Source organism: Gavia stellata, chromosome 22, assembly GCF_030936135.1.
Source record: "Gavia stellata isolate bGavSte3 chromosome 22, bGavSte3.hap2, whole genome shotgun sequence".
NCBI classification, from domain to species: Eukaryota; Metazoa; Chordata; class Aves; order Gaviiformes; family Gaviidae; genus Gavia; species Gavia stellata.
Window position 1 is genome coordinate 6,053,089 of NC_082615.1, and position 26,993 is coordinate 6,080,081.

At 61.5% G+C, this 26,993-nt stretch overlaps 1 protein-coding gene across 1 annotated transcript; it reads left to right on the forward strand.

The window, feature by feature from the left end:
* The first annotated feature begins 4,507 nt into the window (after nucleotides 1–4,507).
* Nucleotides 4,508–26,993, forward strand: RNF157 (ring finger protein 157). Its single transcript, XM_059828294.1, has 19 exons — nucleotides 4,508–4,595; nucleotides 9,930–10,048; nucleotides 14,595–14,683; nucleotides 15,249–15,395; nucleotides 15,940–16,057; nucleotides 16,172–16,238; nucleotides 16,394–16,437; nucleotides 16,849–16,896; nucleotides 17,634–17,705; nucleotides 18,289–18,448; nucleotides 18,670–18,782; nucleotides 19,138–19,376; nucleotides 19,477–19,585; nucleotides 19,785–19,896; nucleotides 20,280–20,467; nucleotides 20,609–20,674; nucleotides 20,977–21,025; nucleotides 22,564–22,674; nucleotides 26,887–26,993. The coding sequence occupies exons 1-19, from the start codon at nucleotides 4,508–4,510 to the stop codon at nucleotides 26,991–26,993; spliced, it is 2,046 nt and encodes a 681-aa protein (XP_059684277.1).

Consider the following 26,993-nt stretch of genomic DNA (forward strand, 5'->3'; position numbering starts at 1 on the left):
TCCGCGCCCCGCCCCGTCGTCTTCCCATTGGTCGATGCTTGTGTTTTGGCTGCAGGCGGCGGCGTTATTGGTCGTTGAACCTCGGGGAGGGCGGGGCGGCCGGCGGAAGGAGCGGCTTGATCGCTGATTGGGTGCGTTGCGCGGTTTTTTTTTTTTTCCGGAAGGCGTTGGTGACGTCACGTTCATTGAGGAGGTTCATTGAGAGGCGCGGGGCGGGGGGGGGGAGGAGGCACTCCGCCACTCGCGGGCACCCCGGGGCTGGGGGACCCGCTCCAGGCGGGGTCTTCCCCCCTTAACCCCCCGCCTTGGCCCCCCCCCGCCCCAGCAGCGCTCTCCCTGCTGCCCCCCCCTCCTGGGAACCCTCTTGCCCCCGGGGCGGGGGCCCCAGCCTGAGGCCGGGGGGCGGGAGGGGGCACCGGGCCTGAGTTCAGCCGCATGCCCCTCGCATGGGAAGGCCTGGGCAGGAGGGGCCCGGGGATCTGGGTTTTGGGGTGGTTTTTTGCTACTATAACGTTTAAAATCCTGGTGACTCCCAGCTTCTCCCCCAGCCTGCGAAGGCGAGCTCCCCCCAACGCGTGTCCCCCCACTGGGTTCGGGGTCCGGTGCCACGCACGCCTGGAAGCGTTTAATTAAAAGGAAAAGCGGCATTTAAACCCCAAACTAATAAACCGGCGGCTTCACAAATGGATGGCGTGAAAATAGACTTGAGCTGAAAAGAACCGGTGGAGGTTGGGATGTGGCGGTGGCGACGAGGCGGCCGAGGGATTGGGGCTGAAGAGGCCGAGGGATGGAGGCTTTGGAAGCGGTATCTGCGGGCGGTCACCGCCGGCAGCCGGTGCGCGAGGGCCCGCGTGGGACTTCTGCGAAGTCTCGATGGTCCCGTGGCAGTGGGGGTCCGGCCAGCAGCAGCAGCACACGGTGCTCCCCCAGCCCAGCCGGCTCGGCTGCCCGGTGCAATGGAGAAGCGGTGCCAGCGCGTGGTTTCCCCAGGCTGGGTGTCACCCTGGGGTGTTCAGGGGGGATCCCGCTCACCGGGATACAGCAATGGGTACGGAGGGTCCCGCTTGCCCAGCTGAGATTTTGGCAGCTCTGTCCTCCTGGGGCAAAACCAGCCCTGAGGCGGGTGGAGGTGTGAGAGCAGCAATTCCGGGAGAAGTCGCCTGCCTCCTGCACGCAGCCCCTTTACGCAGAGCCCCGGAGAGCACTCGGGACCTCCCGCTTGTCAGAAACACCCGCTTGCGTGCACAGCGCGGCTTCTAGCTGAGTTAGCAAAGCTGCGAGCAACCGGCCTCGGGTAGTGCCTGCCTGTAAAACCCATGGAAACGCTGCTTGCGAGCCCTCGCTCACAAACCAGCGGGGCTCACGCAGGCAACGGGTGTCCGAGGCCGTGATAAAACACCGTGTTTGTGATGTTTGGAAGAGCAGGTGGGACCTTCAGTCCTTCGAAACGCAACTCTGTGCCTCGCCTGGCTGCGGAGCCAAGACACCGTTTACAAACACCTCGGCTTTTCCCACCGCACCAACCAGCTGGTGGAAAAGCCCCTTTTGGGGCAGGATTTACAGCGAGGACAGGATTCTCCATCGAGCCTCCCTGGCCTGATCCTGCCCGAGATGCTCTTCCATCCTCCCCCTGGCAGGCGTGCTGCCCTGCCACCCCACTGGGACCCTGGGGGGGGTGTCACCCCTCCAGGCAGGGGATGGGTTCCCAGCACCTCGCTCCACCTTCCCAGCCAGGAGCTGCTCCAGGAACCAGCCAGGCGGAATAACGATGGGGCAGCCCTTTTTAGGGCTCAGCACCAGCTAATGAAGGGCCCATCCCCTCCCCACTGCGGCAGCCTCTCCGCAGGGCTGGGTGGGGAGAGCTGGGGCACCATTTGGGGAGGGATAAGGGTTGTGGGAGAGCTGGGGCACCATTTGGGGAGGGATAAGGGTCGTGGGAGAGCTGGGGCACCATTTGGGGAGGGATAAGGGTTGTGAGAGGGCTGGGGCAAGAGCCAGCCCAGGGGTGTGTTTTTGGCCCTGCAGCATGTGCCAGTGACTGCTGGAGGAACTGGGAGTGGGCTGGGAATACTGGGTATACGGACAAGCGTTTGCTGCCACGGGAGAGCCGCTCGCTCTCCTGTTTAACCTTTGAGCAAACCGTTGCGTTCTCCTGTGCCTCAGTTTCCCTCTCAGCACAAGAAGGCAGGAGCGGGGTTCCCTTTCCCTGCCAAACGCACGCATCAAATCCCACGGCCGGGCAGCACGAGTCCTTCAGGCTTGCATCTTGCCCAGCAGCAGGTGCATTTTGGGGTTAAACGTTGCTCTTTGTGCGTTGGATTCCCCCACCCCGTGGCCCTGCCGGGTCAGCCCTGCTGGGGTTTGTCCTGGCTTTATGTGTGCTGGGGTCTGGCGTGGATGCGGCTGGGCGGGCTTGGGAGGGAACCTGCCCTCGAAGCCGTATCGTCACCCAGCTCCTGCCTGCGCTCCCGCGCTCCACTGCGGCACTGTCCTACAAAATCCTCTGCTGCAGTAATACACCGCTGAAAAAAAACCAAACCCACAAGCCATGCATGCACGCAGCAGCTCTGCGTGTAATGACTGCTGGGTTATGGATCTGCACGGGGATAACTTTGAATTATTATCTGCACTAAAACCCTGCAGTCTGTTGTGTGCCGGTAATGAAATGTGCTGGCTCCCTCTCCCAGGCTCGCATTTCTCACTGCCGTCGCTGGCTGGAGCAAGGCAGGGGAGCGGGGCCGCACCGGCAGCTTGGCAGTGCTGGGCTGTGCTAGATTTTTAAATGATCCATCTGCACAACAGGGTCCCCAAAATTTGTGTTGGGGTGAGCAGGGATCAGCCCTTGGGGTCTTGGGGCTCCCGGCTGGGCTCCAGCACCAAGAGCCGGAGCAGGCTGCCGGCGTTGATGTCGCCCTCGGCTCCTCTTTGGCCAATGCTCCCGTTGGCACCCAGCCCGGGTGTGACATCCAGCGGTGCGGACACGGTGTCGCTGCTGGGGCCGCGGGTCCTGGTGTGATGGCGGCAGGCTGACAAACGGGCTACAAAGCAGCCCCCGGGCTTGCCACGGTGGCGACTGCTCTTTGGTTTGGCTTTTCTCAGCTGCCCTTGGGGCTGTGCGGGTGGAAAGCAGACGTGGAGGGAGATGCGTGTGTCCCTCTGCAGGGAGGGTGTGAAGGGGGGAGCCCCAGGGATGGCCTTTGCTCATCACCGCTGAGTAGCCGAGGACATCGTGGCGGCTGATCCGCCTCTCTGCACATCTCCCGTTTGATATTTATAGCACTCGTGTTATCAACTCAAATCAAAATCATGTGATGCTCCACTAACTTGCACTGCAGGACTAATTAATCACCAGGTCTTTTAAGGGAGCGGTCAAAGGGTCCATCCTTCACCTTCATCCCCAAGGGGAGAACGTGAAGGTGCCCAGTGCTTCCCGCGAGCTTAATGCTGGGGGAACCTGGGGGTGCATCGGGGTGCACCGGAGCGGACAGCCACCTCCCTGCCTCCAGAGACTGCTCCTGGCAAATGCAGCTGCTCCTGGTGCGGAGCAGAGCTGGGAAGGCAGGATGGAGAAGATGGAGGTGTGCGCTGGGGGGGGGGTTAACCTGTCCCCCCCCTCCCAGCGCTGTGCAGCCCTGGGTTGCTGCTGGAGGGGCTCAGCCCCTGTGCCAACGGCTGCTCCGTCTCCTTCCCCCTGCGCCAGGTGACCCGTTGGGAAAAGCGGGGGGCTTGGCCTTCTCCCAGGGAACACCCCGGCAGCTGGAGGGGTACAGGGACAGAGGGGCCGTGCTCTGAGCCAGCCCGGGGGGGGCCCAGGCTATCCCTGTCCCTGGGGGTCCCTGGGGTGGGGTTGCTGCTGTCACTCGGCTGGTGGGGCTGGGGGGTGAGGGTGGGAGGAGGGTGGTACTGGTGGGGACAGTGGGGTGGGTGTGTGGTACTGGGGCGGGCAGGGGTCACTGGGGGGTGTGACTGGGGGGGGGCGGATGATGGTAAGGGGGACCGGTGAGCGGGTGCCACCGGGGGTGGCAGGTGGGTGGCACTGGGGGCACGCGTGTGCAGGGAAGTGGCACCTGAGGGGGACCCCGCGGTGCGGGTGGGGGACACCGGGGTTAGGGTGACCCCGCAGACAGGGGCAGCGCCTTGTCCCTTCGTCCCGCGGCACTGCCGAGCCGAGCCGAGACGAACCGAACCGAACGGAGCCGAGCCGAGCCGAGCCGAGCCGAACCGAACCGAACGGAGCCGAGCCGAGCCGAGCCGAACGGAGCCGAGCCGAGCCGAGCCGAGCCGTGCCGCGGAGGGGCGGGGCGGGGCGGGGCGGGGCGGGGCAGGCCCGGCCCCGCCCCTCATTGGCGCAGCCCCGGCTCTGGCGCGGAGGCGGTGCCGGGCGCGGCGCAGAGCGGAGGATGCTGCGGGCGGGGGCCGCCGCCGCCAGCCCCGGTCCCGGTCCCGGTCCCGGTCCCGGGCGGGAGGGCACCCCGCCGCAGCCCGCCCGCTGAGCCCCGGCCCGGCCATGGGGGCTCTGACCAGCCGGCAAAACGCAGGGGTGGAGGAAGTGGATATCCCCGCTAATTCCGTCTACAGATACCCCCCGAAATCCGGTGAGCCCCCGGGGGGGTCCCGCGTCCCGGTGCCACCGCCGCGGGGGGGGAGGTTGGAGCGAGCAGGGCGGGGACCGGGTACGACCTTGCTCCGGTCGGGGGTGCCCCTGCGCACCCCAGAGCAGACCCTGACCGCACGCGGCTGGTGGGGGGGGGCACCCGAAAAAATAGCGGTCTGGTGCTGGGCACCCTGGTTCCGAGCGGTGCGGCGGCGGTGGGGTCACCCCTGGGTCCGCCCGCGGGGTGCCCCCTCTCCGGGTGCCCCTTTGCCAGCCAAACCCGGCTCCCGAACTTGGCTGAGTTCATGCGACTTTATTTGGAGGAGGAGGAGGAGGATGATGATGATGATGATTTGTACCCGTGGTCCGCGGTGCCGGGCTGGGAAGGCTGGAGCTCTTTTTATAGCCGCCTGCTCCGGTGCTGGCTGCTCGGGAAAAGCCTGGGTTTAAATTCCCGGGAGGTTGGGGTGGGAGGGATTGGAGGGGATCCCTCCTTCCCCAGGGCCCTGCCCCATAGCAGCACCCCGCTTCTGCCATGGGGAGACTTTGCCTTCCCTGCCTCCTCGCCCTGCCTCAGGGCTCGCTGGTGATGTCTCTCCCGCTCCCAAATCCGGCCCTGTCTCAAACCTTGTGCGTGACCTTGGAAAATCTGTCCCTCCCCTCCGTGCCTCGGTTTTCCCTGCAAAGGGTCGGGCTGAGCGGGTGTCCGGGGGGGCACTGCGGGGGTTGTGGTGGGGAGAGGTGATGCAGTCCGGTCCTTGGCTGGGTAGCGCTTCGGAGCTGCAAAAATACCAATATCGGCGGATGATGCCCGGGAGCACCGTGCATGTGTGCGGGGATTGCCACTGGATCCTTGCGGCACTGAATATTATTAATAGGTAACTATTTTGGTAGTTAATAGGATAAGGTAAAGGCTTGGATTGTTAGCGCTGTGACAAATTACTTGCTAATTACAAATAAAGAGCTCCTTAGGAAGAATTACAGCCAACACAAACCCAACTCTTGTGCTGAAAAGCTGTGCTTGGCTTTTTTTTTTTTAAATTTTAACCTAAAATCGGTTGCACAGCTGGCTGGCACATCTGCAGTGGTGGGGGTTAAGCGGGGTGCTGTGGGGTGGAGACGGCCGATCCTCCGCAGCCCGTCCTCCTGCGGGGCTCCCCCAGCTCCCCCTTTTATGCGGTTTCAAGGCTTTTGTCACCTTGATGCCAGCTGAAGCCGGCCCACCCCATCCGTGGGTTTGCTCTTTGCAGGGGTCGGGACTCCATGCATTAAGGGGTTTTGTCTTGGAACTGCTTCTTATTTAGGGGCTCTTGAAATATCCAGGCACAAAGGTGTGGAGGGTGCCAGTTGTGTGCCCTGCTCTGGGGGAGCAAGTGCACCCAGCTGAGCACTTCCAAACTCATCTCAGCTGGCAGAGGACACCAGGCTGAGGCTTAACTCCAGCTTTCAGAGAGAAACCAGGGCTTTCAGGTGTGCTCGGCCGGGTTGGTCCCACCGATGGGGCCTGGGCAGAGCTGTGGGGGACAGTCCCAGCGCTGCCGGGGGTCCTTGGGGAGAGGGGCAGGAGGTGCCCCGGTGACATGGCCATCTGCACTGGGATGAGGGGGGGCTGGTGACTGTGGGAGATTATGGCTGGTTTGCTTTTAATCCAAGAAGGGATTTGCCTCCAGTGCTGCCGGCAGCCGAGAGGGAGGCAGGGGAGGACGTGCTGGGCAGCAGACCTGATTCCGCTGTGGCGGCAGCGCTTCTCTTGCCTTGAATGCTGCCTGGAAACAGCCCCTGGCTTTGGAAATATGGCCCTGGGGGGGTGGTTCTCATGAGACCCTGGGGAATTTCCCTCTCTCTGCGGATGTGGCTTTGGCTGTTGGGCTGCAGGCTCGCCCAGGATAGCCGGTGCAACCTGTGGGAATAGGGCAGCCGCATCTTGCCCCAATCAAGCATCTCCCCTTCCCATCCTGGGGGTCCCATCCCTTCCAGGCAGGGTGCAAATGGGATTAGTTAAGCCGATATTTTGAAGCAAAGGCTGGGATTTACTTCAGTGGCTCTAATCTTTTGCTGGCAAAGACGATGGGAGGGAGAGCAAACGGGGGCTGTTTATGGAGCCTGCTGCCTGGCTAGCAGGATGGCTCTTGGGGCAAGTCCCTGGCTTTCAGCCCCTGTCCCTGGCTGAGACTGGCACTGAGGTCCCCCCCAGCCACACTGGAGGGGGGACCGTGAGCTGGGCCCTGGCTGGGAATGGGCGTGAAGGGGTTAGCCAGCCAGTGACACCCCTGTCTTGGGGGGCACAACCCCACAGTGGTGGCACTGCTGTGGCACGGGGAGCAGCGCCATTTGGCTTTGCCTCCAGCCGCCGCTGGCTCTGGCTGCCTGCTTTTGAGCGCTGAATTAAATAAGTTGCAGCATGCCGGCTCACCGGGCAGTGATGGGTCGCCCCAGGGCAGAAGCACCCAGAGCCTTTTAACCTGCCCGGGCTTCGCCCAGGCGGTGCCGTGCCCATCGCGGTACCCCGTGCTGGCACCCACTGCCGCCGGGTGCCCCTGTGCCTGCACCGTGTCATGGCCACCCGGCTGGGATGACCACAGGCTGTGCAAAACCTGGCACTTCCCTCGCCGGGAGCGTGCGGGTGGGCTGAAAATGAGCTTTTCTATTTTAGCCGCTTTGGAGAGCCGGGCTGTGACCCTGCCGAAACATCCAGGCTCTGACATTGGAGAGCCAGAGGCTGCGTTACCAGAGCCGAGCCAGACCCCAGCCGGGCAGCGATGGCTTGGGAGACGATGCAGGATGTGTGGCACCATGTGCCAGAGCTACGGGCACGGCCGCAGCACGCACCAGGGTCTGACCCGTGGGGTCCTTGCCCGTCTCAGGGCATCCGGGCGAGGTGGCATCCATGGTGCTCACGGAGAAAAGGGGCTGACAGCATTGTCAGCACTGACTGGTGCCAGAGATGTCCTGTGTGCTGGTGCCGGCGGGCATGCAGGACACACTTTGTTTGCCAGGAACATCAGGCAATTTTGGTTTATTCCTCCTTTCCAGCAGCCACTCCGTTCAGCCCTTCCCGCACGCTCGCCAGGCCTCTGAAGTTGAAGATCTCATTAAAGCCTGGCTTTCCCTCGGCAATGTGACCGTCCTTGACGGCTCTCCTTCCCCGGGGACAGGCACTGGTTAAGGATTTATAATTAGCCGATAATAAGGTGGCTCTGGCTGGAAAGGTGCTTCCCTCCTCTGCCACCCGGCTGTGCCCGCGGAGTCACCGGCACCCGGCGGGGCTGGCACGCTCCTGCCGATGCCCTGGGCTTTGCCGATGCCCTCGGCTTCCCTGTGCTGGTGCTTCCCTGGCAGAGCCCGGCACGACTCGAGGCTCTTGTGTAACGGCAAGGTTTTTGGAGGACCTTCCCTGGGAGGGAGCGTGGGGCCAATGCAGTCCACTGCAAAGGGGGAGCATGCACAGCGTGCGCTGGGAGCCTGCAGCACCCAAGGGTGTTCCCAACCCGCGGTAGGGAGAGTGGGTGAGAGCAGCTCAGTCTTTGCCTCTTTTGCCCATCAGCCACCAGCACCCAGCAAACCACAGCTGGGGCCATCGCAGAGAGCTCATGCTCCATTTTCCAGCTTTTCCCCAGTGCTGGGGAAGCTTTTCTGCAGGTTTAAATATAATTTTTTTCCATCTCCTGCTCTCACCCCAAGTTGGTGCCAGGAAAAGCTCCAGACAGCCCCGTTCTCCCCTGGCTGTGCCGCTGCAGGCAGCTCCGAAGGCACTTTGCTCTTGGGTTTTTTTTCACGTGGCTGCATCTTTCCCTGGGGAGCTGCCTATAAATTATGTACGTGGAAAATGGGACCAGAAAGCAGCAGGCATCAATAATTGATGGTCGACGTTTCCTAACGGGCGTGCTGCATCCGGGCATCCCTGTGCCACGGGGCCTTCGGGTGAAGCTGTATGGCTCCGCTCGTCCCTCCTGCCCTGGCGTTAGATCCCCTCTCCTCCTCCCCTGCGAGCTTTGGGCTTGGTTTTGGTTTTTAAACGCAGTATTAAGGCCTGATCCAGCCCTGGGAAGTCGCTGCATCTGCTGGAAGCCAACTGCAAGCTCTGATTTCAGTCCGCAGAAGCAGAGCTGCAGCCCAGGCTTGAGCTCCTTTATCTGCGGACCCCAAAGGTTTAGTTTCAGGGTGTCCCCGGGGGTCTGTGGATGGCTCTGTGCTGTTGGGTTTGGGGTTTTTGCAAGGTGGACCCTGTGCCTGTGGCCGGCGGGATGCAGGACACTGTGTCCATCCTCCATCCGTTGCCTTTCCTGACTCCCAGTGCTTCTGCTCGCCCCTCGCCATCCCTGTTTGACTCTCCCTTTCCCTTCCTTTTCCCATCTCTAAGGAGAAGTCCTGACTCTCCCGCCCTGGCCGGATCCTGTGCTGGGGCATGCTTTCCCCAGGCAGCCGCAGCCCGGATCTCAGACCAGTCAGCTCCTGGCCGAGCTGGGAGGAAGATCTCTCTTTGAGTTGGAAGTGCCTGACCTGGGGGCTGCTCCCAGCTTGGGGGACGGGACACGCCAGTGTTTTGGCTCCATGCTTTACCCTGCAAGGGAAGAAGGGACACCGGTCATTGCCTGGTGTTCATCAAGGCACTGTGGAGCACTTTCTGGAGGGGCTGCTGACCTCTTGGGGGGTATACAGCCCCCCCAAATCCTCCCTCCTGCAAGCGAGCTCTTCCTAGGGAAGGCCACAGGCTGAGAACTGACAGAACTCAGTTCAGTTGTGCTTTGCCCACCTTCCCACTGGTGGCTGCAGCAAACCCAGGTGTGGGGATGGTTGAAGGTCAGGGTGACCTTGGGTGGCTCAAACAGGGCTGGGGCTCACAGGGATTTCCCGGGCAGGGAAAGGGGAGCCGGCGCTGCGCTCGGGGAGGGAGGCAGCCGAAGCCCTGGGCTATGAATCTGCTCCTGTTAAATCCCACTGGATGGAGCAGCCCTCAGCCCTGGTGCTGCCGTGGGGCTGGACCCCTGCACTGGCCTCTCCCCATCCCACCTCTCTGCCCGGGCTTCGGCCATCGCGGTGGCTGGGCAGGGCCGGCAGTGCTGGCAACGGGGGGGTTGCAGGCGGGGAGAGGGGTGGGCAAGATGGGCAGGCAGAAGACAGCCGGGAACGGTCGCTTCTTGGCCAGCTCCCCCTTCGCCTCTGCCTGCTTGGAGGCTGACAGCACGCGAGTTCAACCTGAAAGGCTCCCAGCGAGGTGACCCTGGGGACAAAGCCACCTCTGAGCCATTGATTCGGTGGCTTCGTGCTGCTCCATCGCCTGGCTGAAGCCCCGTCCTCCCCCTCCGCTCAGGCGGTCTCTGTGTTTTCTTTCCAGGGAGCTACTTCGCCAACCACTTCATCATGGGCGGCGAGAAGTTCGACTCCACGCACCCCGAGGGTTACCTCTTCGGCGAGAACAGTGACCTCAACTTCCTGGGGAACCGGCCCGTGGTGGTGGGCACTGGGGGGAGTGGGGGCACGGGGCTACGGGGGGGACACGGGGTCCGAGCGTGCCCCTTCCCAAAATGGTGGTGACTGTGTGTGTCGTGGGGGTGCATGGTGTGAGGCTGCTGGCTGTCATCCCCAAGGGCAGAGCCAGCCAAGCATACCTGGGGTGGCCTGAGTGGATTCTCTGATGCCTAATAAAAGGGTTGGTTCCACGCTGCAGCCTGTCCTCCCTCAGGGACTAACCTGGGTCTCCTCTCAGCCCGTCCGCCCGCATCCACACGCTCCGCAGCAAGATAATGTTACTGCTATATCTCTCGCCTCGCTGCCAAACTTGAGTTGCGAGGGGTGAATAGGTTTGCAAGTGGTTGGGAATGGACCAGGCGATTGTGTGACCTCTGCCTTTGGGTGCTGCTCTCGCAGTACCCGTGTTGTGGGTCATTGGACCTGCACGTATTTTCCAATCCGCGAGGGCTGCTTGCGTGCACAAACCCGCCGGCTTAAAAACATCAGCTGGTGAAGGAGATGGTGAAGGGTGATGGGCTGATTTAGCCCAACTCCTTCTCTCTCGCTCCCTCTCCGAGAGCTGCTTTTCCTCTTGCCTTTCCCAGCTGAGGTGGCGCGGGGTGGGGGATACGCTGGGAGCGGTGCTGGCGTGGTGCGGGGTAGAGTAGCTTGGATGGGAGCGGGTGAAAGTATTCCCTGAGCTCTAGCGAAATAATGGGAAGAAAAATAAAGGGAAAAGCCGGGGGGGGGGTTGGTGGGCAGCACCAGTGGGTTTCGCAGTGCTGGGTGCTGCTGGCTCTGGCTGGTCCCGTGGCACGGGGAAACCCGGCTACAGGGGAGGTCCCCGGACCCCACGGTCCCAGAGCTGGTTCTTCTGCTCGCTGCCTTTTTAAAGGGAGGAAATGAGAGCGGGGCCATCCCCACGCGGGGTTTTGGCCGCGGAGGTAACATCCCCCGCTTCCCCGGGTGCATCTCAGTGGGGCGGCTTGCCAGCATCGGCCAGAGCAGTGGGGGGCTCAAGTATTAAAAAAAAAATTCAAGGTGAGTCCCCAAAGCTTTTTTATTGAGTTGAGATAAGCTCGGCTGGTGCCAACGGCCCTTCTCTTGAGCGCTGCCTGCTCTGTGCTGGGCTGGCGAGGCTGCTGCCATCCCGGCTTGTGTTTCCTCCTTGAAATCAGCTTCGGCACCGTTTTGGCAGCATCATACGGTCCTTCAGCAGGGAAGCACCCAGCCCCGGGGCTGTGCCAGAGCAGGGATCCCAGTATAGCCAAGGGCAGGAACACCCCTCAAAACCCGTGAGCGTTGGGTGGGCAAAGCCAGTGCCTTTCTCTCCATCCTCTGCGCTTCCCCAGAAAATGAAAAGTCAGCACTCAGGTCCTCTCTCCAGCAGCGAGCGCTGAGAAATCCTCTTGATTACAGTAAAAGCCTCTAAACTGCCCAGCGAGCAGTTCCTGAGTCAGACGTCCTGACAGCAGAAGCAGCGGGGAAGGTAAAGGAACAGCTTGGAAACAGCAGAAAGAATTAATATAGCGTTGCAAACTAAATTGCATTGCTCCAGCTTAATTACCGCTGGCCCTGGGCTGCAGAGCTGTGGCTGAGGTGTCGTCTCCCCGGAGCGCGGAAGGTGTTTTGGGGCTGGGCTTTTGGGTCAGGCGGGTTTGGGGGGGTCGGGGAGGACCTGTGTTGTTTCTGGCCCAAATCTGTGTCCAGGTGGTATTTGGGCATCTCTGACGCTGCCTCTGAGACCTGTCCTGATCCTTCTTGGCTGCGATGCTTTCGCGTTCTGGCCTGCGGTGAGAGCCTTGGCTGGGCTGGAAATGTCGAAGATGGCCAGTGCTTTTTGGTGGGTGATTTAGTTTGGGTGTCGAGGGCCAGGAGGTCTTGGAAAAAATTGTGTCCCAAGTCCTCTCTGAGCTGAGCTATTAACAGCGCTGCTGCCGCGGGGATGTGCAGAACACCCAGAGGCTGTGCAGGCTCTCCCCTTCACCCATACGGGATAATCTGGATTTTCCAGCTCGGAACGGGTTCCCAAGGGGCTGGGAAGGGTGTTGCAGGTTTAAGTAGCTGCCACCGTGCTGGGACACCTGCAGGGGCCGAGGAGCGGAGAAGCCGCTCGTGGCACCTGGAGAGCATGGCACGTTCCAGGGAAGCCGGGGACTGTTGAAACGTGCCGCTGGGTTTCCCTGCCCACGCAAGCCAGCCTGCGTCTGCTTGCAGAAAAACCCCAAGAAAGATTTTTGAGGGGTTTTTTTTTCACTGCAACAGAAGCTGGTCTGGACCGAATGTTGCTATAGATGCATGGATGGCGTTTTATAAGGGGTAATGGTTGCAGAGAGGTTTCTTTCTGTTGTTTTTCAGCTTGATTTAAATTGAGAAGATGCAAAAAGTCCTTTAAACAGCCCCTTTCTGATGTGCAAATCCAGTTTGCAAAACATCATTCAAAAAAGCACCCAACCCCCTCAAAAAAGAGCCCACACGTGGGTGTGAAAGAGCCCAACGGTGATGGCAAAGCGGTTTCTGCAGCAAGAAATTTGCCTGTGGCGCTTCCCCATCCTGCCCAGCCCAACGGTCCCCATGGGGCTGCACCCGGGGCACCCCGCTGCCTGCTTCCTCCTCCATCGCCCACCCCTGGGTGCTGTGGCGGGAAGGGGCTCGCACCCATGGGTGCTCTCCCTGCCAGGGTGAGCTCTGCCACTTACTGCCGCCTGGTTTGGGTACGGCTCGGCCGGGGAAGGTGCAAATGAGCGAGACTGGATTGCTTCATTAATTTTAATAGCAGAGGATGTATCGCAGCATGGCACGGCATGTTGTGACACGGCTCAGCCCCAGCCCAGAGGCCTTTTCTCACTTGCTCCCTTCCAGCTGCAATGGGCAATTCTGCAGGTGCATGTTTAGTGACTCGTTAAAAAGCTCATTAACAGCAGATTAATGACTCAGCTGCCCTTTTCCCCTCCCGGAGGGGAGGGAGTGGGCTGCAATTCCAAGGTACCGTGGATTCACACTCAAAGCTTTGTGTGCCATCAGCCACAGTTGAGTCTGGCCTGGGCTTTAACCTGCCTTTCGATGCCACCGGTGGGACCGGAGTCGTGGGATGGTGGGAGACGGGAGGTGATGCCTGGATGGTGGAGGAGGGATGGGGCAGGCCTGTGCCTGCGCTGCCTGGTCCTGAGAGCTGCCTGTCCCATTCCGTCCCTCTGAGCCCAGCACGGGTCCCCCAGCCCCATCCATCCTGCTCTGCAGGGCGTTGGGGACCAGGGAAGGTGACGATGGCTTTGGGGACAGGGAAGGTGACAGTGGCTTTGGGGACGGGGGAAGGTAACGATGGCTTTGGGAACAGGGGAAGGTGACAGTGGCTTTGGGGACTGGGGAAGGTGATGATGGCTTTGGGGACCGGGGAAGGTGACGATGGCTTTCCCACGCGAGGGCGCCAGGGACATGGGAAACGGGCACCTGGCTCCCCATGGGATGTCCCCAAGTGCCATCTGCAATTTGGTCTTGTCCTCTCGGTGTGCGGTGGGTGCCTCCCTGTCCCTGAGCCCCCCCTCCCCGGGCTGGGGGTGGCGTGGGCAGAGAAAGGGACCCGGGCAGCCTGGCTTGGTTACCTGTTCCTTCTCCCAAGGCAGCGATTGAACCCTTTGGCCCCTGTGAGCGTCTGCCATCCCTGATGGCACCTGATGCTCTCCTGGCTCTGGCTGTCCCCTGGCACGCAGTGACAGCTTGCCAACGAGCCACGTGTTAATCTCAGCGTAAGCCGCTGTTTCGCCAACATGCGTTTGTGTCATCCCCCCGGAGCGGGGGCTGAGCCCTTCCTGGGGCTCAACCTACCTGGGAGATGGAAGAGGGGAGATGGGTCCTGCGTCCCCTCCCCAGTGCCCTCAGTGTCCCTTGGGTGGTCACAGTGCCAAGGAGAGGTTGTCCCCCGGCTGCCACTGTGTCTCCTCTCTCCAGCAAGCCCTGTAGCCCTTGTGCAGGTGGACAGGAAGGACCGGGAAGGACAAGGTCACCTTGGAGGATGTCACAACACCTCTCCCTCCTGGCGCTGCTGCCTGCCTGGTCCTGCCCAGCCACCCCCTTGGCTCCCCACTCCAGGCATGGGGCTGGCAGAGATCCCACCACCCAAATCCCACCCATCCTCAGAGAAAACAGGGACACTTGTGTCTCTTCCTTGGCTGGCGGGCAGGGAGGGAGCTCCAGCCTCACCCAGGAGCTCCGTGCTGCATCAGCAGCCTAAAAATAGATCAGTGGCTGCCTGGCTTCCCTGTGTTCCCCCACCCTCCAGCCAAAGGGACAAGGAATAGCCCTTCTCTGCATGCTCCCCTGGTGAAACTGTCCCCTGCAAGGGGTTTTGGGCTTGCTCTTTGCACAGGGGATGTCCCCGTCATCGTGCTGCCTGTCATGATGCACCCATCAGTTTGCACAGCCCACCCTAGGTCCCCACATATGGGGTGTTGGGTCAGGGCTGGGTCACTGGGGGGACCGGGGACGAGGTCTGTGGCCGCTGTAACCCCCCCGTGTGCGTCTGCCTTCACTGGTGTCTCTCTCATCCTAGTTCCCTTACGCTGCTCCACCTCCTCAGGAACCCGTGAAGACCCTCAGGAGCTTAATCAACATCCGCAAGGACACCCTGCGCCTCGTCAAGTGAGTCCTGCGTGGGGGGGAGATGGGGCCGGGCACCCCATGGCCATGAGCCATGGGGATGGAAGGGTCTGGCTGGATGCTCCCAGGGGATGCTGAGCACAGGGATGCTCTCATCTCAGCACGGGTGGGTAGAGGGGACGAGCCATTGCTGTCCAAATGTGCCCCTTCCCCTCCCGGCATGGGTGAGCTTCCCCTGTGCAGGCACTGGCTGCGCTGGCTCCACCACGGGATTAAAGGAGCTTAGCGCTGCCTTTGAAGTGCTTTGCTTTTTCTTCTTCCCCCGCCTCCCAAAGGCTATGTTGGAAGGAGGCCGGGGATTGTGGCCAGTCCGGGAGGTTTGGGATTACAGCTGAAATCTGCCTGTGGCACTTCTCAGTCTGCAGGCTTGACCTTGGGCATGCCAGACCCTCCTGCGTGCCTCAGTTTCCCCTGATAGAGGAGGCAGCCCTTTTTGGGGCCATCAGTGACGAGGGGAACCTCACACTGGGGGAGTCATCTCTGCTGGGGGGACAGTCCTGGGGCACCCCGAGGGGTGCCCACCCCCCGGACCCTCTGTGCTCCCCAGGTGCTCGGAGGAGGTGAAGACCCCAGGGGAAGAAGTCAGCAAAGCCAAGGTGCACTACAACGTGGAGTTCACCTTCGACACAGACGCCCGCGTGGCCATAACCATCTACTACCAGGCGAGCGAGGAGTTTCACAACGGGGTGGTGAGGTGAGGAGCCCCAGCCTGGCACGTGTGTGTCCCCGCTAACCTGGCCTGTGTCCCCCTGGCCAGGGGGATCTGCTGATGGAGATGGAGCCTCTCCTCCCCAGAGCATCTCCCCTCCTTGGGGCACGAGGCAGCCGCTGGCGGTGCTGTGGATGGAGGGGAGCTCCTCGCCTCCTCCGGCTGCCGCTGCCAGGTCCCTGCCAGGTCCCTGCCACCTCCTTCCCCATCCCATTCTGCTCCCTCTCGTTGCCTCCAAGTCAGAGTTGAGACCAGGAGAAATCATTGCCCCTCCTGGTCCCCACCAAGTTGGCTGCGGGATTGTCCCTGTCCCCTCCTGTCCCATGTTGGCTGCCCTGGGGTTATTTTAGCCCTGTGGATTATTTTAGTTCTTTTTAGGACTTCTTACCTCAGTCACAAGAGGCATGTGGGAGGGGAGGAGTGACCCCCCTCTCTCCCATCTTCCTGGTATCCCTGTGAGCTGGGGGGACCGGGAGGAGCGCAGGGACACCCGCAGTGCCCCTGACTCTGTCATCTCTCCATGGGACAGCTACATCCCGAGGGACAACAGCCTCCAGTCGGAGACGGTGCACTACAAGCGGGGGGTGTGCCAGCAGTTCTGCGTGCCCTCCCACACCGTCGACCCCTCCGAGTGGAGCGAGGAGGAGGTGGGTCCCACCGGCCCGTGGCATCAACCCCGGGATCGGGGACAGTTATGGACAAGGGATGAAGCCTCTATCGCTGCTCCATCTCACCAAGCCTCTCCTCCTGTCTCTCTCCAGCTGGGCTTCGACCTGGACCGGGAGGTGTACCCCATGGTGGTGCACGCGGTGGTGGATGAAGGCGAGGGTGAGGAGGGGGTTCCTTGCTGGGTTGGGCTTGCCCAGTTGCTGGCACCGCGGTGCCAGCCCTTGCACCAAGCGGGCAGAGCCTTCTGCTTCTCCTTGCTGCTGCCACGGCCCTGCATCTCCCCTGAGCCCTGCCCGTCCCTTTGTGTCTTGCAGAGCACACCGGGCACTGCCACGTGCTGCTGGCCACCTTTGAGAAGGTAAGTGCCAAGCTGGGGCTGTCCTCCACCTCCTGTCCCCTTGCCCACCGGGTGCGAGAGCCTGGAGAAACCCCGCGGGTCTTGGGGTAGTGCTGCTGGGCTGGGGCTGTTTTGGGGCTGCTTCTGAAATTCTGGGAATATCCCCCAAATCCTTGATTTTAAGCATCCACTTCTGAGGCATTTGGTCTCAACCCCGTCTTCCTTGCTCTACAAGTCTCCAGCCTTGCAATGTGTGTGACATCCCACACCTGCCTGCGACCGGGGTGTCGGGGAAAAAACAGAATTGCTGCGAAATGGGCTGGTTGGGAGCGAGGTGGGAGTGGTGACAGCTATAGGGTGGGTGCGTGCTCGAGCACAGCGATCCCTGGGGTGCTGAGCCCCAGTGCCCACCCTGTGCTCTCCTCCCTCCAGCACAGCGATGGCACCTTCTGCGTGAAGCCCCTCAAGCAGAAGCAAGTGGTGAGTGTCCGGGTGTCCCCGCAGACGGTGGCAGCTGCCACCCTGCACACCCCTGGGTGGGAAAGCAGCAAGGGGCTTTTGGGGAGCAGCAAACCCCTGCCCTGCTCCTGCCTTCTGGGGAGCTTGGGGACCGCCTGCTATTTCAAGTGTATCAGACATTGAGGTGCTAGAGCATGTCCAGAGAAGGGCGACGGAGCTGGTGAGGGGTCTGGAGCACAAGTCTGATGAGGAGCGGCTGAGGGAGCTGGGGTTGTTCAGTCTGGAGAAGAGGAGGCTGAGGGGAGACCTCATCGCTCTCTACAATTACCTGAAAGGGGGTTGTGGTGAGGTGGGTGTTGGTCTCTTCTCCCAAGTGACGAGTGACAGGACAAGAGGAAATGGCCTCAAGTTGTGCCAGGGGAGGTTCAGGCTGGATATTAGGAAAATTTCTTGACTGAGAGAGTGGTGAGACACTGGAATAAGTTGCTCAGGGAGGTGGTGGAGTCACCATCACTGGAGGTGTTCAAGGAACGTGTGGACATGGCACTGCGGGACATGGTTTAGTGGGCATGGTGGGGTTGGGGTGATGGTTGAGCTGGGTGATCTGACAGGTCTTTTCCAGTCTTAGTGATTCTGTGATGCAAAGTGAAACCACAGATGTTGGGGCAAGGAGGGCTGGCCCGCGGAGTGGGACAGGAGCCGTGGCGGCTGGGGGGGGCCGTGTCTCCGCTCCTCACCCCTTCCCTGTGGGCTTGCAGGTGGATGGTGTGAGCTACCTCCTGCAGGAGATCTACGGCATCGAGAACAAGTATAACACGCAAGACTCCAAGGTATGTGCCTCCATCCCGCAGCCTCCATTCCCCAGCCTGCATTCCACAACCTCCATCCCATGGGTCTTTCCTCATCCCCTCACCTCTTCCCCTAGCACAGGTCCAGCAGCTAAAGCACACATGGGGCAAGAGTTTGCATCACGACATGGAGCTGCCTGGGGTGGTACAGGTGTTTCGTGTTGGCATCAAAGCTGCTGGAGGCAGAAAGCTGAAGGATTTGACCCTTTTTCCCCCCATCCTTTGTGGTCCCTTGGGAGGGTGGTGGCTGGATCTTGCTGGCTTAGGAGGGCACCATGGGATTCAAAGTGTGCGATATGCCTTCCCCTCTGATATATATATATATTGGGATAAAGGATGCATCCCTCCATGGGGTGCCTGATGCCTCCAGCCCCATCTCCCAGCCTCCAGGAGGGGAGGGAGAAGGTCCCAGGGTTGTGTTTCAAGAGCAGGCAGCCCAGGGACCCAAGGAGGACCCCGCAGCAACCTCCCGGGCCACCCAACCGGTATTTTAGGGCACCCACCCTCGTGCTGCATGGGCTGGGGACCCCAAGGCCAAGCGGTTCCCATCTCTCCCGCGGGGCAGGTGGCTGAGGATGAGGTGAGTGATAACAGTGCTGAGTGCGTCGTCTGCCTCTCGGATGTCCGCGACACCCTGATCCTGCCCTGCCGCCACCTCTGCCTCTGCAACACCTGCGCCGACACCCTGCGCTACCAGGCCAACAACTGCCCCATCTGCAGGCTGCGTAAGGGCCGGGGGGGCTGGTGTCTCGGGGCGGGGGGGAAGGTTGGCATCTCCAGGGGGGCTGGCGTCTCCCATTCTTGAGTTTGTTAGGTCCCTCCAGCCCCACGTGCAGCGATGCTGTGCAGTGCGGGGATGCCCCTCCTGAGAAATGGGGTGGCATTTTTTGGGGGGTCTCCTTTCAGCACCGTGTTTTCACCCCACCCTTTGTCTCTGCTGCCGCAGCTTTCCGAGCCTTGCTTCAAATCCGAGCCATGAGGAAAAAGCTGGGTCCCCTCTCGCCCACCAGCTTCAACCCCATCATCGCCTCGCAGACCTCCGACTCCGAGGAGCACTCGGTCAGTGCCTGGCCGAGCTCTGCCCACCCAGGCGGGTGTGCGACCCCGGCCCCCTCCACCCTGTGGTGCTGGGGCCAGGGAGGTTTGGGGGTGCACGTGCTTCCTGGGGCCAGGGTTTATTTATTTAATGCACATTAATCTTGCAAAAAATCTTGCAAGGTTGATATTGCAAAAAAAGGACTTTCGGTTGGGCGGAAAGTCCACAGATTTGGAGCTTTCATTTGTGTAGGGAGTTTGTCCGTCCTCTGGGTTTTGGCTTCTCCCCAGGGCATCTCAATCCTGCTTGGAGCACGGGTGGGGAGAGGCAGCGAAATGGCCCAGGGGGGACCCTCACCCGTCTCCCCCCTCTCCCCAGTCCTCGGAGAACATCCCCCCAGGCTACGAGGTGGTGTCGCTGCTGGAGGCCCTCAACGGGCCGCTGACACCCTCGCCGGCCGCCCTGCCGCTGCGTGCGCTGGGGGACCCCCCCGCCGCGGGGACCCTGCCCTCCTACGGCAGTGACGGCCCCCTGCCCCCTCTGCGGGCCCTCTCGCCCCTCCAGCGTCTCCCCGACTGCGGCCCCCCAGGGCTCAAGCTGAAGAAGAGCCTTTCCAAGTGAGTACCGGGGTGGGCACAGGGGTCCGGGGGGGCTCAGGGGTGTCTGGGGGCTGCAGGCGAGGGTGAAGCCCTCTGCTTTGCCCCCCTCCCCGGGCAGGTCTGTCTCGCAGAACTCCTCCATCCTGCCCGAAGAGGAGGACGAGAAGTCGTGCACCGAGTCGGAGCTGAAGGTCTCCAGGAGGAGATCCCCTGCCCGGCGCGAGGAGGTGAGCACCCTGCAAAACATGCTGGTGAGCAGCCAAGGCACCGGGGGGGGTGGCAGGTTTGGGGGCGGTTTGGGATCAGAGGGTCTGGCTGGGGTTTGCCCCTCCTGCCTCTTCTTCCATCCATAAGGATGTGCAGGGGAGATGGATCCATCCCTGCCGAATAACCCCATCCTGTCCTCCCCATGGGCTCTTCTTCCAGGAATGCGGCGCGACGCCAGAGAGCGAAAACCTCACCCTGTCGTCATCGGGAGCCATCGACCAGTCCTCGTGCACCGGGACCCCGCTCTCCTCCACCATCTCGTCCCCAGAAGGTACGGCACGGTGGGGCAGTCTTGGGTCCGTCCTGCTGCGGGGAGAGTTTGCATGGCCCCTTCCTACCCTGCCATGGGCATTGCACGAATCCCCAGGGTGTCACCTCTGCTTCATCACCCATAGACCTGGAAACGGGGAGCATGGGTGCACCAATTGCCCCTGCTTCATCACCCCATAGACCCATAGACGAGGTGCTGGGAGCCCTGGGGACCTGCGGCTGGCAGCTTTCCACCCATTGCACTTGTGGTGTGCAGCAGGTCCTTGCTCCATGCCCTGCTCTTCCTCATTAGTCTTGTTTTTAATTAGCTGGTGCTGTGCCGTGACTCGCGCCGGTATGCTGGGGGGGGTCCGGTGGCCCCGCTCAGCCCCCGCTTTCCCCCAGAGCCCGTCAGCAGCAGCCTGGCTCAGTCCGTCATGTCCATGGCCTCCTCCCAGAGCCAGCACTCCCAGCTCAGCACCGACACCGTGTCCTCTATGTCTGGCTCCTATGTCGCTCCCGGCACGGAGGAGGAGGAGGGGGACATGCTCCCCTCGCCTGCGGCTGCCAGTGCCACAGCCTCTGACGGAGAGGTAGGGGCTGGGGGGGTTGTTGATGGGGGCCCATCGCCCCCAGGTTCAAGAACTTCCCTTGGGATGTAACTCCTCCTCCAAACCCACCAGCACCAGACTTTTTTTTTTTTTCCTGCCATCTTTCCCACCTTCTTCCCGCAGTCAACACCTGTAGAGTCCCCGGATATAAACTTCGTCAGCATCTCGGCTGAGGAGCACGATGCCGAGGTAACCGTAACTGCCCTGCGTGGGGCTGGGAGCCGCCGTGCCACCCGGCATGGTGGGGGGGCCCCGGCTGTGCCCGGCTCTGGGTGCCCATGGAGGGGGAAGCTGGGCATCCTGGGTGGGTAAGGGCCTGCCCATGCATCTGTATCCCTACGGGATGGATGGGGCAGTGGGGCTGTCCCCTATTCCGGATCATCTTCCTGGTCCACGGAAACCCCTGGGGCCAGGGACGTTCCCCCAAAGGGACCCGGGGGCCAGCCCCTGGCAGGGCTGCTAACGCTCGCTGCCTCTCGCTTGTGCCGCAGGGCAACGACGTGCTGGAGGATGAGGATGCCTCTCCCACGCAGGAAGACGGTAAAAGGCCCCGGGTCGTTGTTGTCCCCTCGCTTTCAGTTCGCTGTCACTGGTGGGCAGCCAAGCGAGTGGCAGATGCCATGCTGTCTCCAGCTCCCCTGCCTGCCGGCTGCCATCGGGGAGAGCCCTGGGTGACTGCGGGCACTGGGGCTGGGAAAGCATCTGTGACAGCGGGGCCACCCATGGGTGGGTTGAACACGGGTGGGTCGGGGGAAGCCAGCTGGCCACGGGGACACTGGTGAGCGTAGTGCGGGGCGCGGAGCAGGTGGTGGCTGGTGCCCAGGATCCAACGGTGTTTCTAATGGGCCAAGTGGGAAAGAGGCTTTTCTGTGTTTTTCCCCTTGCCAAGAAGGTCTTTCCTCACATCTCGGAAAGTCTCCCCCTTAGGGACCCCTGTCTGGGCTGGTTGCTGTAGGAAGGCATTGCAAAACTGTTCCCTTCGGGATGCTTTCCTAATTTTCTTTGGCCTGTCCTCAATGTGCTTTCGCAAGCCACCACACGTGCATTGAGGGCTCCTCTCGCCTCCTCCCATGCGCTCAAATAGCCAAGGAGAGACATGGTCACCTCCATGCCATTGGCCACCAGCCGCCTTGGATTTCTTCTGGGCCATAGGGAGGGTCCCAGTGTGCCCCCTCCCACGTTTGCAAGTCTCTGGTTAGCAAAAATACACCAAAACTGTTCCCCTGTCCAACCTGGACACTCAGCCAAGCTGGAAAGCAGGAACACCCATCCCTGAAACCTGGTCTCTGCCCTGCGGGGAGGCTCTTGCTGATGGGGAGACTCAAATATGACAACTGGGGAGCAAGCTGGGGCTGTGGTGGACATCCATGGGCATCCCAACAACTCTGGGAGCAGGACGGCCTTTATCGTTAGGTCACGGTCCTGCGCCTGTTCTCAGCGGGGCTACTGGCTTATTTGGGAACATCCCTCCTGAGGTTGGTCACCTGCATCTGATGGACGCAGGTAAGAACCTGGGGGCTGATCTCTCGTACAGGTGATGCTAAGAAGCAGAGTTACCTCCCCCAGCCCCGAAAGCCTCCATCCCCCACGCAAAGCTTGGCTACGGCTTCTTTTGCCCCACGCATCCAGTTGCTGCCTCCTCCCGGCATCCCCACGGCTCTTGCGCACGTGCCGATGGTGCCAGAAAGGCTCTGGCGGGAGGTGACGGGTGCCACCGTGGCCCGGCTCTACCAACCAGGGACCGCTTGGCCGTGCCAGGGGAAAGGTTTGGTTGAACCCCGGGCAGGCAGTGGGGGAGCAGGTTCACGCGTGCCGGTGCCCATCACCGCATCGTCGCTGTTTTGCTGCCCTCTGATGCGGCCGGTGCAAGGAAAGGAGCAGCTCGGACCGTGCCCAGGCGTTATTGTCCACTCTTCATCCACTCCCATCTAGATGCATCATTTTTATCTATTTTCTTTTTTGAAAGAGGGTGGGGAGGGGAGAGGAGAAGACCCAGAAATCCCACACCCCACCTCTAAAAAGGCAACGGCAAGCCCCAGCGCCAAGCCGCGGCGTTAACTGCCTTAACTCCCTTCCAGGCCCGAGGACAGGCGCTTTCCTCGGTCTGAGGTGTGACAATAACAATGACTTGGGCATCGCACACGTGAAAGCGCTGGACAATAAACTGTGCTCTGAGGCCTGCTTACCTGGTGAGTGGCCGTCTGCTGAACATGAACTTGGGGTGGGGGGGACAGTTCCACTCTTCCCTGCATCACCCCAGCCCTTTGCATCCATCCCTCCTCTCCCACCACCATCCCCATCCCCACCAGGTTGTCCTCACTGCACCCCACCACCCGTCCCGCCGCAGGGCTGAGCACCAGGCACGTCACCACCCAGCAACCATAGGTCAGGGTGACCTGTCCCCATCGGGATGTCCCCAGGGGGTCGCAGGCTTGCTTTGCTGGGAGGTTTTGTAGGACACCAGCCCTCCCTGTGAAGATGGTTGTGTGGCACGGCGGTAGCCTGGTCCAGACTCGTGGTGGGCGCAGCACTATTTTGGGTTGGGACGTGAGCTGCAGTCAGTCCAGCCTTGCTGCAGGGGCTGCCTGCCTCCCCCTCCTCTTCCTCCAGGGCTGGGGAGATGGGGCACGTCAGGTCTTGCTGTCCTTCTGCAGAGCCCCAAAGTTCATCCCTCTCCCATTTCTTCACACTTTCTCTCCCACCCTCCTTCCACCTTTCTCCTGTTGCCTCTCGCCCTCTCTCCATCCCTTTTCTTCCTCCCTCCCAGGCTGCTCCGTCCGCGTGAAAGTTCATGTTCGCTCTGTGCCAACACGGTTTTCTCAACCCACGCTTGTGTCCCCTCCCTGCCTAGAGTTGCCGAAAGGTGACAAATGTATTGGTGACCCCCGGTACCTGTGCGGGCCAAGGGGGCAGCGGGCTGGGGACCCTGCCCAGCACCCCCGGCTCCTCTCCATCAGCCTGGGGGGGGGCAGGAAACAGGGTGGGGAAAAGCCAAGATGAAGCCCTCTGGGGTCCAGGTCTGCATCAATACATTTGTGGACAAGCTGAAAGCAACTCTGCCCCTGCCTTGCCCCTTCGGCTAAATTTGTGGCAGGTCCCAGACCCACAGTGGGTGCTGGATAGCTGAGAGGGTGGCTGAAATCAGCCCGGCTCACCCGAGAGGGGAAAGTCCTTTCTTCCCCCCTTCTCCTCCGGGAAATCTTCCTCTCCCGCTGCCTTGCCTGATCCTGGCAGTTTCTGCACTGGAGAAACTCAACTGAGGCTCTTGGGGAGGCACAGGCGCCTGCCACAAATGTCCTGTGTCCCCTCCATCACCCTCCAGCAGCAGCTGGCTGAGCCCCGCCAGCCCGGGGGGACTGGGGGTGTCCCAGCAGCCCCCCGCCTTTGCTGGGTGTCCCAGCAAAACATCCCCCGGCTGTGGCACCGGCCAAAGCCATCCCTGACCACGTCCTCCTTGGTTGTGCTGGGGGGAGGATGAGGAAGCGGGAGCTTTGCAGCCCAAATGGCCCCGGCACGGGGCCAAATTCTTGCTCTGCTGCGAAGATTGCAACGGCCTCGTCCCCCGCCTGGGCTGGGGTGCAGAATCTGGCCCCTGGGCCGAGCCCAGCCAAGGATGCGCTCTCCATCCTTTGGTCTGTCCCTGCCTCTGGCGGCTGTGCTGCTTGGAGCCCTCGGCAGGGAGTTGCGCTGCTGCCCGCATGAGAGGGGCGATACGGGCTCAGTATTTGCTGGGAAAAGCGGGGGGCTGCTGCTCGTGCCGGGGGCAGAGGAGGTGCAGAGCGTGGCTTCCCTTGGTCCCATGGGGATGGCAGAGGGGCCAGAGGGAATAACTCCAGGGATGCCGAGCTCTGCCCAAATGGGGTTGGAGGAGGATTGCCCTGGGGGGCCCCGGGGTGCTGGGAAGAGCTCAGGGGTCCAGGGGGGTGAAGGTCAGCAGCCACCCGCGGGCCTGAAACTATCCGGTTGGTCGTTTTCTGCTTGCAATCGGTGTTTTACAACATTGGTTTTGTTCATTAGACTCAGGGCAGCTCTTCCTTCCCCGGCCCCTCTGCTCCGCCTGCCCCGGGGACATTCAATCAGCAGCCACCCGCTATCGGGACTCGATTTGAGGCACGATTTAATACTGGTGGTGCTGGATTACAATCGCAGGGCTGGTTTGCATGCACTGGAAAAAGTCCTTTTTGGCAGAGGTTTCTTGCAGGTTTGGATGTAATCGCATCCACAGGGCTGGCAAGAACAGGGTGGACTTTTACTTTGGGGCCAGGTGCGGTTTTCTTGAAAGCTTAAAAGAAAATCACCTTGACCAGAGATCATATTATTTATTATTGTTGTTATTATTATTATTATTATTCCTTCTCCATTTTTTCTCGTGAGGAGGTTTTGCCGTGATCAGACCCATGGGTTGGTTTTTGCCCTCTCTGTAATGGATGAAGGCACGGGATGTGGTTCCTCGAAGTCGAAAGGTTTGCTCATCCCCAGTGCTACTGCGAAATCTCTGCAGGTTTCAGTCTGGTGGGAAAGGGCTTTAGGAGGAGTCAAAAGGCCACATCCCAGGGATTTTAGGACACAGGATTTAAACAATACCTGCAGACTCGTGTCCTCAAGTGGATCCCACCGAGCCCTGGGGTGTGCAGCGGCTTGTGGGGGCTGTCTCCAGGGCTCAGAGCATCCTCTGGCCATGGCCACAGCCTCTGCTGGGGACAGGGTGGCAGAAGCAGCGTTGGAAAGAGAAATTTGGGGAAGGCACCTGCTGAAAAGGCTGGCAGTGAGGTGGGGAGGGTTAGGGAGCTGCTGTGTTGGGGGCGGCAGAAGACCCGAAATCCCCCGAGGGCTTTTGCCGGTTTAAACCCGCGGATGATCCGAGCTGTAAGCGATATCGCAGCAGGCTGGGCGAGCCGGTTGGGTTTCGCCGCGATGCTTTTTGGGAGCTGGTCTGCACAGGGCAGGTCTGATGGCTTCTAACGGTGGGGGGGAGCCCCCTCCTGCAGCCCAAGGGGACAAGAGGTGGGTGGGCACGGGGCCAGGTCCCCGCTGTATGGCCGGACCGTGTCCTGCTGCCCCCAGCCCCACTCCTCGGCAGCCTCCCAAGGGTTGTGCTGAGCTGAGCTGGGTCTCTGCACCGGAGCACTGCAGTGACTTATGCAATATCAAGCTCTTAATGGGATTTTGGTGTGCTTGTGTATAGGTGTGTGTGGATGTGTGGTCCTGTTTAATTATCCGTTCCCTTTGGGATCCGCAGACTTAACGTGCCCAGCTCTCCAGCCTGAGCTCGCCATGAAAAGCCAGTCGAAATGGCAGCTGCCACCTCCCATAAATCAGCAGGCAGCGGGTCTTTGTTGCTCCCTCTCTGAGGAATCCTCAGCTGCTTGCCCTTGGCCTTGGGGTGCCCTTGCACGGCCCCCCTGGCTCAGAGCTCCCTCCACCCCTGGGCACAGGGCTTAACCTCGCTGGTGGGAGCAGCCGCCCTGCTTTAGGGGTGCACCCCCTTCCTAAGGGCACCATATAGCCTCTGATTGTTTGGGTGGCGGGACGCAAGCCACGGGCAGGCAGCTCCCGAGCTCTGCCCGTTGCCCTGTCCTGGCTGGAGGGTGTTGTCTGAACCGGGAGCCTGCAGCTGGAGAGGAGGCACGCGGGGACCCGGCTACCCCGTGCCACAAGCATGCCCACCCCTTGGTTCGCCTTGGCACGAAGCCCCGGGGGGCACCACGCATGACGGCCCCCTCGCACCGTGCCCAGCGGCGGCTCTCTGTCCTCATCCCAGACCCGTTCGCAGGCGGCGAGCCCCCCCCTCAGCCCCTCACGGTCACCCCGTTTGCTCGCTCGCGTGCATGCCCCCGTGCCGCCTCCGCTCCCGCCTTCACCATGTGCCTTCTGGTCTCTCCTGCCACGCAGCTGCCGTGCCGGACTCCTGCCCCATTAACATTGAGGAATAGGTATGAGACCCCCAGAGCCTGCGCCCGCCTCGTGCCCCGTCACCCAGGGGGGTTGGCACTGGGTTTGCGCCCCTCACCCCGGCATTGCTGGCGGTCCCCTCGCTGTCCCGGCCAGGGTGACATCCCCTAGTGCCTAACCTGCAGCCCCCACAGGGCATCTGCATTGTGCCCTCTCGCTGGGCATGGGGGGTGGGGGGGCAGAGGCAGCCCCCTTCAATTTGGGTTATTAGAACCTGGCCACGGTGCACAGTGCTTCCCGTTTGCCTGAGAAATCGGGGGTTTAAGGGGCTCCCCCGGCCCGGACAGGTAAGTGCAGGCGCTCGCCAGCTCTCGCTGCAGCCAAAACCCAAAGTGGGGCTGAGGAGGTGGGTGTTATTTGGGGAGACTAAATTGCATCCCCCACGGAAAGATGAGCCGAGCACTCTGATGGGCTTTGGAAGCCCCTAACCCCCTGTTTTCTCCCCCCAGGCCCAGAGGCAGCCAACAACAACGTGTGGCCACAGCAGGCACCCTGGCCCCGCTGCCCCCCCGGCACCCGAGACCTGGAGCAGGCAGCGGCTGCCTTGCCCGTGTGA

Coding starts and splice junctions, on each gene's coding strand:
- RNF157 (XM_059828294.1), top strand. CDS start 4,508: ATGGGGGCTCTGACCAGCCGGCAAAACGCAGGGGTGGAGGAAGTGGAT. Junction 16,438..16,848: donor TGCTGGCCACCTTTGAGAAG/GTAAGTGCCAAG, acceptor TCCTCCCTCCAG/CACAGCGATGGCACCTTCTG. Junction 20,468..20,608: donor CCACAGCCTCTGACGGAGAG/GTAGGGGCTGGG, acceptor TTCTTCCCGCAG/TCAACACCTGTAGAGTCCCC.